General features: G+C 38.0%; 1 protein-coding gene across 5 annotated transcripts in view; it reads right to left on the bottom strand.

Moving 5' to 3' along the window:
• Window positions 1–12024, bottom strand: part of SLCO5A1 (solute carrier organic anion transporter family member 5A1) — a 173181-nt gene that overhangs the window by 80354 nt on the left and 80803 nt on the right. For all 5 annotated transcript variants that reach the window (XM_049853849.1, XM_049853852.1, XM_049853853.1 and 2 more), the window contains exons 3-4: window positions 9131–9263; window positions 3185–3402 (exon numbers count right to left, since the gene is read on the bottom strand). In XM_049853849.1, coding sequence (XP_049709806.1) covers window positions 3185–3402; window positions 9131–9263 — 351 coding nt within the window. The remainder of the gene's footprint in view (window positions 1–3184; window positions 3403–9130; window positions 9264–12024) is intronic.

The following is a 12024-nucleotide window of genomic DNA, read 5'->3' as shown; positions in this document are numbered from 1 at the left end:
TTTCGCTGTAGAAGTAGGATCAGTCACCGTACTAAAGACATAGTGCATAACGGTTGAGAATTCATCAGAAATACTGATGATGAAATCAGAATAGAAACAGATTGTATAAACCAACTACCCATCACTGTCAAAAGACTCCTCTCCTTCCTTCTTTCATAGTGTCCTGAACCATCAGATTGAACACAGAAAAGAACAGCAATCCCTAGCAGTACAAGATATCCAATAAAACTATATAGAGATTCAATTTCGAAAAATATTTTAAAAGTCTGTGATGCCTTTTATCAATTTCGAGCCTGCATGTCTAAATGTGGTTTCCCCAGAAGCAGACCCTGAGACGAGGATTTAAGCTTTACTGTTGAAGTAGTTCATGTGGGGAGTGCAGAAAGCCGTGGGTGGGACATGTGTGGACCTGACGCACGGGAAGAGATGGCAGCCAGGAAAGGACCTGAGAGGTAAGGGAGCTGGGGTAGTTAGCAGTCATTGGTTAAGACTGCTGGGGTGGAGACGAGGCCAAAACCAGTTGCCACGGAGTTAACTCTGACTCATGGAGAACCCACATGTGTCAGAGTAAAACTGTGCTCCAAAGGGTTTTCAAAGGCTGAATTTTCAGAGGTAGTTTGCCAGGCCTTTCTTCCAAAGTGCCTCTAGGTGGATTCAAACCACCAACCTTTCAGTCAGTAGTCGAGCACATTAACCATTTACACCACCTAGGGACTCTGCAGAGGAGAGCAAAAACAAAGAAACAAACAAACAAACCCACTGCTGTCAAGTTTCCACTCACGGCAACCCCATGTGTTACAGAGCAGAACTGCTCCACGGGGTTTTCTTGGCTGTAATCTTTATGGAAGCAGATAGCCAGGACTTTCTTCCACGGTGTCACTGGGTGCATTCTAACTGTCAACCTTTAGGTTAACGGTCAAGTGCAAACCATTTGCACCACCCAGGGACCTTAGGAGGGGAGATCAAGGGGTATTAATTCCTTACGACTTGAAGCCTGCTTCTAGCAGGAGCCAAGCAGTTTTCCAAGGCTTTGGAGAAAGTAGTCAGGCAAAAGATGTGAGTATTAGCAGTTGGCAGTCCTCCAACATGAGAGCAGCAAGGTCCAAGTGTATGGATGGGGCACTGGAAGCACTGGACTATACCGCATCCTCGACCAAAATAAACTCTGTTCCCATCAGCACTTGTGTGTGTGGTTGCAATTTGACTTCAACCTTCTCTGCTACACAATGGATCATGTATCTCACATTCAAGTCATCTTCTAAGCTATAAAAGATATAATTTTATCTTTCCCTTTGAGTCTACTTTATATTCTGCATAAATGAAGACTTTAATTCTATTTCCAGGTTTTAAATTCTTTAACATAAACCTTGCTCTCAACTGGGTTGTAAAAACAATCTCTCCTCTGGTGTGACTACTAGCCATAATGGTCCATAACACGCCCATGAAAGAAGATGGACTGGAAATTCACAGACAGAAAGTGGATCAGGGGTTACTCGGGCTGAGGAGACAGGGGAATGGGGAGTTATTGCTTAAGGACTACAGAGTTTTTGTTTGGGATGATGGGAAAGTTCTGGAAATAGTGGTGAAGGCCGCAAGACATGGTGAATGTAATTAATATGCCACTGAATTAATTAATTAATTAAAATGGCAAATATTAAACATATATACATATATCTTTTTTTACCATATTAAAAAAAATTTTTAATAAAAAAAAAAAAAGGATGGGTTGGCCCACACGGTATGAGCTCAGATCACGATAGCACCCAGAAGTCTTTAGGCTATTAGAGGATAAGAAGTAATTTTGGTAGTTCCCGAAGTATATATTATGACCAAATAACTGGGGGGGAGGTGAAGAAGCCAAATTTAAAACTAACTATAAGGAAGCATTTTCAATGACATGTCATTTCACTTGCTTTGAACAAAGATGTTCTTCAGAAATGGTCCAATCTGACCATTATTGTCTTAGGCTCTTGGGACAGGTCTACAATGTATTAGTAACCTAGTTCTAGGCCTTACCGTGCATACAGTCAAAGAGAGATTATAATGTGCCCAGGTAAATTGTACGTTAAACAACCTTGACTGATGTATGCACTTGACAGATATTCTGCTCCATAATTAATATAAAAAAATCAATTCAGGGAATTCAGGAAATAGGGTGAAACTAACAGAAGTGCAGCATTAAAAGTTTCTTGGATTAAAGGGATTTACTACCACTCAGATGTCATACTGGATGCTGAACAAAGACTGCCTGGTTAAGATTCATTTAAATTCTCTAGGTTTTATATTGCCTGATCTAGTTTTAATAAAATCATTATATTTAAGAGAAATCAAAATGAAAAAAAATTGGACAACCACTGGAACTTTCTTAAAGTTTCTACATTGAGTTTATGAGGTCCAATCCTGGCTACCCTTCTCTCTTGGCCACTTGCAAGCATTCAGAGGGGCACTGCTGAGTGAGCCTCCATTCCAGTGGAAGGTTTTACACTTATGTAAGCATCAGACCACACTATCAAATCCACTGTCCCCTCAAACAATCCATTATACAATAAATACTTTAATAATTAGACATCTCTAATTACAATGATATATACAGACATCTTCATCCTTATGATCTAAATCAGTGCTTCTCAAACGATTTGCAATGAAAAGAGAATTTTTTACTATTTTTTCCAGTCTGTCAGGTAATGATACTTTTGCAAAATTCATTAAAGATAAATTATTAGAGAATGATTTTTTATAAAGAACACACTACTGTATTTTTACGCAAATAATGCGTGCCTTCTACATTTGTTTGCCAACCAAACCCTTTGCCCGTGAGAAATTTTCATAAGTACCACTATGCCAATTTTTTTTACATGTTACCATAAAAAAAAAAAAAATTAGCACAGCATTCTTATGAAAATACGATGCGGGGGAGGGCACAGTTGGCAAACAAACATAGAAGGTGCTCATTATTTGCAAAAAATACAGTATATATAAGCCAAATTTATTATTATTATTCGAGTCAACAGGCATAAAATTACTCTGTTAAATTTCTGGAAAAGTTTCTCAACACTTACTCTCTATTTCAGTACTTATGTTGCCGCAGACCGGTAAGAGTTGGTGGGTGGCACTGGTCTGAGAATCACATTTTGAGAAGCACTGATCTCAAGAACCAGGCACGTATTTAAAAGATGTACATTACCTCTGACATTCTTTCCAAATCCCATGGAAGAAACTTTTTTGTCCACTTGTTCACTATTGTTTGATTTCTCTTTCATAACGTCCTCATCACTAGCAACATCAACAGAATATTTCTTCTTTTTCTTTTTCTTGTGCCGAGGTGGAAGCTTTTTAGGAAAAGTAAACATTGGGAATATCACAAGAAACATTGCAATGGCACAAAGGAGGAATCCACTCCACCTAAAAAATTGGGAAAAGTGAATAGCATTTATGGCTTTTATATTGTGGGTGAAAACAAATTAGCAAAGTATAGTTTTGTGGTGATAATATTCTCCAGAAAAAAACTTTTTATCTCCATCAGAAGTAAAGCAGTATGAAGTTGGATAAGCTAAGAAAATAAAGGGATTCTTTCTTTCTGTGGTACAAATGAGAAATCTACCCAATAATTATACTAGTATTATAACTAATATTATAATCAACAGCCTGACTAGAAATTCATTCAATTCAGTAAGTATTTTTGAGCACCTATGTGTTAGTTCAGTCCTGATACATGTGTATGTTATGGATTGAATTGTGTCCCCCAAAACAGGTGTTAAAATCCTAATCCCTATACGTATGGCTGTAATGTAATGTAATCACCTTCCATATGATGTTAATGAGGCTAGACCATTAGAGTGTGTCCTAAACCTAATCACTTCTGATTTATAAAAAGAGTAGGTTAGACACAGAGACAAGCACATACTGGGGAAGACAGATGACATGTGAGGATCTCCAAGGAACCAGGAAACACCTGGGGCTACTGATAGAGAAGGAATCAATATAGCCATGACCTTGATTTGGACTTCTAGCCTCCTGAACTGTGAGAAAATAAATTTCTATTCTTTAAAGTCACATACTTGTGGTATCTGTGTTACAGCAGCACCTGGAAACTAAGTGCATTTTCTAATAAATCACTAAATCATAATCTTAAAAGAAAAATAATATAAACTCTATAGCATGATTCACAGACCAGTTTAGACACTTTTTTCTTAGAAGAAAACATCAACGTCTCATGTGACATATATTTTAAATTGCTGATGGTGTTCAAATATTTTGTGTCAAGCACTTAAGAATGTATTGACCCTCATATGACTATCCCAGTGCTTAGCCAGCTATGAGGGAGGGCTACCAAAGGCATTTAGACTTGATCCTTGCCTTCAAGAATTTACAATCTAGTTGTAAATAAGCCAAAAATGTAAAAACAATCTTCAATATAAAAACAATCTTCAAGAAATAAAAGAATGAACACAATTAAGTGTTAGATCATTGTGGAATAGATTATGAATGTTATAAAACATCAAAGAAGGTAAATCAATGTGTGTCAGAAAGCCCCATAGCAGAAGTGGAACTTGTACTGTGTAGAATTATGATTGTCTTTAAATTCATCTGAAGTCATCATGCCGCAGAGAGCTAGGAAGTGAATACAGAGAGTAGAACTCAAATTCTAGTCCTGTATTACAGCCATGTGTTAGGCCTTGCACTTCCTGCCTGAACGATTCTCCACATGGCAATTCCTCAGTGCCCTTTGAACCCTTTCTTAGCAAGTAGGGGTCCCTGGTCCTACCTAACAGGGTCGCCACCTTCTCATTAGGATTCCTCTCCAAACTCTGCCCTTAAAGAATCAAAGTTCATAAAAGTTCAGACTTTGTCTTCTGTATCAACATGTTTCCATCAGATGTCACTGGAATGTAATCAGTATTTTAAGCATTCATGTTGAATTCAACTCTTTGAGGACAGAGATCAACTGCAAAGTGAAAATTCATTTTAAAAAGTAAAGTGTTTCCATTAAAGTGCTGTTATCAGCTGCTAAAGGTCACAATGCAGTTGAGAGAATGATTCCTCGAGCTAGTCATTAATTATCCAGTATGCTCTTTTCAAAGACATTTAAAGTTCTATAAAATAAAGATTTTAAGGTAATCAGAAAAAGGCTTTCTTTTGAGAAAATTGTTCAGGACAGACTTCTAGCAATCTCAATTATTCGGAATCAAATCTCAAACACAGAATAGGCACTCAATAAATTTGCTGAACGAATGGGTTGATTTAGATTAAAAAAGGTGGGGAGGGGAAGGGGAGGGGGAGGGGGAAAGGCATCTGTACTCAGGAACACAGTTACCATAACACCCATGCCCTTTAGTACTCAGTATGTTTATGAGGCCCTGTTCATCTACCACTCCAGAATCCCTCTCTGAAAACTCTACATTCAAGTCCTCTGAAACCCCAGGAGTTCCCCAGACCTCTCATGCTCTCTCCAGCAATTGGCAGGAAGTGCAGTGTAGGGGACAGTTCACGAGCTCTAACCTCAGACACACTTAGGAATCTATTCTGTCTTTACCACTTACTATTTGTAAGACTCTAGGAAAAATATTTAACTTTTCTGAACTGGTTTTCTTATCTGAAAGTAGGAGGTTAATAACTATTTCCAAGTCATCATTAAAATTAAATAAAGCAATCTACATAAAGTAGCTAATAAATTGCCTGCCCCCAAATCAGCAATTACTGGTAGCTAGTGTTGTTTGTGAGGAGCCCTAGTGGTGCGGTGGTTAAAGTGCTTGGCTGCTAAGTTAAAGGTCTGTGGTCTGAACCCACCAGCCGCTCTGGGGAAGAAAAATGTGGCGGTCTGCTTCGGTAAAGATTAACGGCGTTGGAAACCATATGGGACAGTTCTACCCTGTCCTATAGGGTTGATATGAGTTGGAATTGACTCAGTGGCAACAGGTATACAGGTAGTTTTGTTTGCTTTTGTTTTTTTGTTTTTATACCCAAGCTATACCCAAGAACCATCAATATAAAATTATATGCAAAATTAAAGATATTCTTATAATAGCTCAAAGTGAGACTAAATAGAGAAGAAGAGGAAGAATTACAGGAAGTAAGCAAAAATAGTATAAAAGCCTATGGTTTGGGGACTTTTGAAGCAGAGAAAACAGGCCCACATTCTTCAATAGTCTCCAGTAACATTCACGTAACACATGATATACTGATGGGGCTGAGGAGGTGCTGAGAAAAGCTAAGTAAGACAGGAAAGAGTGCATTACATGTCGGGAAAAGATACATCAATACACTTTCGAACCTTTTAGAAAGGAGTTTCCCTGTCAGAATTAGGGGAATAACACAGGAGTTTTAAGTTCCTGACTAACAGACCATTCACAAAGAAGAGTCAGTTAAGTACATTGACTAAGTGCCTGGTCCTGGAGTCAGGTTCCTATTCCAGCTCCTACTGACTGTGAGGATTTGGGCAAGTTATTCAATTCTCCAAGAACTAAATTCCCCATCTGCAAAGTGGGCATAATATTAATAACTACATATGCTTGTTATAAGGCTTAAACGATGTATCTGTAAAGCTCTTAGTAAGCACCCAATAAATATTAGCATTATTCCTTCCTTCCTTCACTCTTTCAGCATATTAAAAAAAAAAAAAAAAAAACCCGTTGCCGTCAAGTCGATTCTAACTCATAGTGACCCTATAGGACAGAGTAGAACTGCCCCATAGAGTTTCCAAGGAGCGCTTGGTGGATTTGAACTGCCAACCTTTTGGTTAGCAGCTGTAGTTCTTAACCACTACACCACCAGGATTTCCTCTCAGCATATATTTATTGAAAACCTATCATTACTGTTGGATATTGTATCAAATAACCATGTTACTGTTCAAGGGAAAAGTCTGTTATAAACAGTGTCACTCAATTTTTAAACGGACTCCAAATTACATTTCTAATTACATTGTCAACCTTTATCATCTGTAGAAAAATATTGGGCCATTAAAATTAGTAAAATTACTCGAGCATTGATTAACTCAAAGGACTGAATAATAGCTAACATAGCCTATGTAGCAGAAACTATTTAGAACTCTACTTGTATAAACTCTTTCATTCCTCACAACTACCTTATGAAGTATGTACTGTAATTACCTCCATTTTATGAATTAAAAAAAAAACCTGAGACACAGAGAAGCTGAGTAACTTCCCCAAAGTTACACAGCCATTAAGTGGCAAGCAGAATCTAATCCAAGAGGACTATGGGTTCAGGGTCTGCACTCCTATTCATTCCATTTTACTCTCAATAGGATTCATGTCTCCTAGAAAACTTTTCAAAGACAGCACAATGCACTTGTAACACTAACTCTCCTGCCCTCCTTCCTTCTCCTTGCCCCTGAGGTGGCCCTCCCTCCTCGCCTTTCTCTCTCCCACTCCCGATGTTCCCTTATCTTCATGCTCTTCTCATGGACATCTATATAGCTATATTTTAATCGTTTTGTTTTCTGACAAAAAAAAAAATCCTTTTTCTGATTTAATTCAGATCTGGGAAGAAAACAATAGCTGAGACTAAAAATCTCACGATTAGTCAAAAACTTAAAACTCCTGTGTTATTCCCCTAATTCTGACAGGGGAACTCCTTTCTGAAAGGTTCAAAAATTCTGCCAGGTCAGTCTCCTGTAGATCTTAGCACTTCCATCTTCCTAGGGCATTACTGACGAAAATGAGGAGTGTTGTATAACTTAATAGATATTTGTTAACTGCTTTGAAGATAGTGATAAACATTATTCCCATCACCCTCAGAGTAATCAGGTTATTATCCTATAATGAAAAGGCAGAGAGAACAAAAGTAGTCTAAGAAATGCCTTAAAAAGTAATTACTTGACACACATGATTTTTAATACCAAAGTATTCTCTTTGTTATAAAATGGAATTTTTCTTATCAATGTATCAATGTATACCTATTATTAATCCATGTGAAAAGAAGTCATAGTTTCAGTTAGTGCTTGCAGTCATGAAGAACTAACTTACATTCAAGTTGAGAATTGTGAAGAACTCAAACACTGCCCTGGTGATTTGGATAAATAACATAACATCCAAAGTTTGGATTCTCATTTTGTGTCCTAAACATTACTTATTTAGCAGGACAATTACAGTCTAGTAAGTGAAAGAACAGCTAAATCCATAGCACATGAGGGGAAACAAAACAATGCTAACCGAGAAGATATCCTAAGAGTGTGGCAATGGGAAGGCTGGGCTACAGTTTTAAGCAACAGAGGAAGGCGGACAAAGAAGAAAGGCAAATATAATAAGGAAGTTGTAAAAAAAGTATTCAAAAAGACAACCATCAAAAAACCCATTGCCGTTGAGTCGATTTCAAATCACAGTGATCCTATAGGACAGAGTAGAGCTGCCCCCTAGGGTTTCCAAGGCTGAAATCTTTCCAGAAGCAGACCACATCTTTCTCCTACTTAAAAAGGCACAGAGAAGATAATGACAAGTATGATTAAAGGAAACAGTAAAGTACACACACAGCTGCATTATAAAGAAAAGACCTCAACCCTAAAAAAAAAAAATACAAATTAAGGAGATTTACTAAATCACTGTATTACATTCTTACTGCTGCTGTAACAAATTACCACACAATCAGTAGCTTAAAACAACAAACTTATTATCTTATAGTTCTAGAGGTCAGATGTCTAAAACGGGTCATAGGGCTGCATTTCTTCTGGAGGCTCTAGGGAAGAACCCATTTCCTTGCCTTTCTAGTTTCTAGAATCCACCTGCACTCCTTGGCTTGTGGCCCCTTCCTCCATCTCAAAGCACATCACTCCAACTTCTGCATCCGTTGTCATATCCCCGTCTCTGGCTTTGACTCTCCTGTCTCCCTCTTTTACACTGGCCCCAGCCAGGTGGGCAATCCAGGATAACCTCCCATCTCAAAATCCTTAATCACATCTGTAAAGTCCCTTTTGCCATGTAAAATAACATTCACAGGTGCTGAGGATTCTAATGTAGATATCTTTAAGAGTTACTATTCTGTCTACTACAGACTCCTGGGTGATTTCTAATCATTTTTCATTTCTCCATTTGGGAAACTTAATTGTAACCACAAGGGTACTATATAACTCTATTATTAGTAACAAGTGAAATGAAAAAATTTAGAAAACAATTCTTACCAGTTTCCAATGAAACGAGGGTCATTCTGGTCAAGGTAAACAGGATTTCTGGGGTCAACATAAAAACCAATAAGAAGTCCACCTAATAAATATCCCACTGCAGGACCAAGTGCGCCCATGACATACATGATGGCTGGGAAAACAGAAGGGAAAACATGAAATACAGCAATGTTTTACTTATGTCTCAATAGCTCTCTAATTTTACTATCGTATCATACATATGTCACAGTTAAATCCAAGTAAAAACTTATAAAAATGGGGAACTTGATTGTGTCTATATTGACACTTGGGTTTCAAACCTTGTCCTTCATGTAACATTTGGCTATTACCCTCATAGAGCATCAGAATCATCTACAGAGCTTCTTGTGGTTCTTGTTTTGTTTCTTAATATAAATGCTAAGCCCCTACCCCAGACCCACTAAATTCTAATTTATGAAAAGTAGAGATCCAGGCTAGTTAATGAGGCACTCGCTAAATAACCAAGAGAAGGTAAAAGGAAAGTTCTAGATAAGAAGTAAAAGGAAAACAGTAGATATCATTTGTCGTAGCTGGAAGTTTCTAGTAGCATAAGGGAACATATGGCCAGATTTGACCATGAAGCCAGATTCAGTTGAATTGACACAGCTGCTTTCAAATCATCCATATTTTTCAAACCACCACTCCAAAGTCAAAGAAGATCTTGCAATGTATTTGGTTTACTGTTAATTGAGGAATCTTATTTAAAGATGAATAAATCCCCCAAAATGGCATGGGCGAGAAGGTCTAAATGGAAAGCACAGACTCACAACTGTATTGGAAAACAATTTTTTAACGTACGTATCCAAAGTAGGGGGTGGAAAAGACGACATTCAGGTGGCTAACAGGTACATGAGGAAATGCTCACGATCATTAGCCACTACAGAAATGCAAATCAAAACTACAATGAAATGCCATCTCACCCCAACAAGGCTAGCATTAAACCAAAAAACACAAAATAGTAAATGTTGGAGAGGTTGTGGAGAGACCGGACCCCTTATACACTGCTGATGGGAATGTAAAATGGTACAACCACTTTGGAAATCAATCTGGTGATTCCTTAAAAAGCTAGAGATAGAAGTACCATACAATCCAGCAATCCCACTCCTTGGAATATATCCTAGAGAAATAAGAACGTTCACACAAATAGATACATGCACACCTGTGTTCACTGCAGCACTGTTCATGATAGCAAAAAGATGGAAACAACCTACGTGCCTACCAACAGGCAAAAAGGTAAACAAATTATGGAATATACATACAATGGAACACTACACAACAATAAAAAACAGTGATGAATCTGTGAAACATCTCACAACATGGATGAATCTGGAAGGAATTATGCTGAGTGAAATTAGTCAGTCACAAAAGGATAAATACTATATGAGATCACTATTATAAGAACTCAAGAAAAGGTTTAACCACAGAAGAAAACATTCTTGGATGGCTATGAGGGTGGGGAGGGAAGGAAAGGGGAATTCACTAACTAGATAGACAACAAGAATTATCTCAGGTGAAGGGAAGGACAACACACAATACAGAGGAAGTCAGTACAACTGGCCTGAATCAAAACCTAAGAAGTTTCCTGAACACAACTAAACACTTCAAGGGACAGAGTAGCAGGGGTGGGGATCTGGGGACCATGGTTTCGGGGGACATCTAGGTCGATTAGCATAACAAGGTTTATTAAGAAAATGTTCTGCATCCTACTTTAGTGAGTGGTGTCTGGGGTCTTAAAAGCTTGTGAGTGACATCTAAGATGCATCAATTGGTCCCAACCCACCTGGAGCAAAAGAGAATGAAGAACACTAAACACACAAGGAAAATATTAGCCCAAGAGACAAAAGGGCCACATAAACCAGAGACTCCATCATCCTGAGACCAGAAGAACTAGATGGTGCCCAGCTGCCACCAATGACTCCTTGACAGGGAACACAACAGAGAGTCCCTGACGGAGCAGGAGAAAAGTGGGGTGGAGAAAAGTGGGGTGCAGAACTCAAATTCATGTATAAACACCAGAATTAATGGTCTAACTGAAAGACCAGAGGAACCCCAGAAGACATGGCCCTGGACTCTTTGTTAACCCAGAACTAAAACCGATCCAAAGCCAGCTCTTCAGACAAAGATTAGACTGGAGTATAAAATATAAAATAATACTTGTGAAGAGTATGCTTCTTTTAGTAGATAAAATACACGAGATTAAATGGGCAGCTCCTGTCCAGAGGCAGGATGAAAAGGCAGAAACGGACAGGAGCTGGTTGAATGGACATGGGAAACACGGGGTGGAGAGGGGAAGTGTGCTGTCACGTTATAGGGATTGTAATTAGGGTCACGTAACAATATGTGTACAAATTTCTGTATAAGAAATTAACTTGAGCTGTAAACTTTCACCCAAAGTACAATTATATATATGTGTGTGTGTGTGTGTCTGTGTCTGTGTGTGTAAAATAACTTTTAGGAAAAAAAAAATGAGGGTGGAGTACGTGTCTTACTGGCAGTGGATCAGAAAGGTTGTCATTCTATCCAAAATATTTTGCAAATCTGAATGGGCTTATGTCAAAACACACACACACAACAACAGCAACAAATTCGTTAGCATTCTTTAATATATTTTTTATTCTTCTATTTTCACTGCCATGATTTAAAATTCTAGAATAAATAACAATTTGCCATCTTTAAATTTGGAGATAGGATACAAAATTCCTTGAGAGTCATAGAAAAGTCTAGCCACACTTTCAACCCATGTCTTCCCAAGGTACCATTGCATGCACATCATGATAACTGCTAAGGTCTTAGGTGTTTCTCGTTTCTATTATAATCGTGCATTTTAACCGCTGACTAAATAAAGGAGTTTTACCATATTCTCTAAATTTGTTATT

The sequence above is a fragment of the Elephas maximus genome, chromosome 15 (genome assembly GCF_024166365.1).
Source record: "Elephas maximus indicus isolate mEleMax1 chromosome 15, mEleMax1 primary haplotype, whole genome shotgun sequence".
Classification (NCBI taxonomy): domain Eukaryota; kingdom Metazoa; phylum Chordata; class Mammalia; order Proboscidea; family Elephantidae; genus Elephas; species Elephas maximus.
Note: the sequence above shows the minus strand (reverse complement) of the source record. Positions and strands in the feature narration are given on the sequence as shown.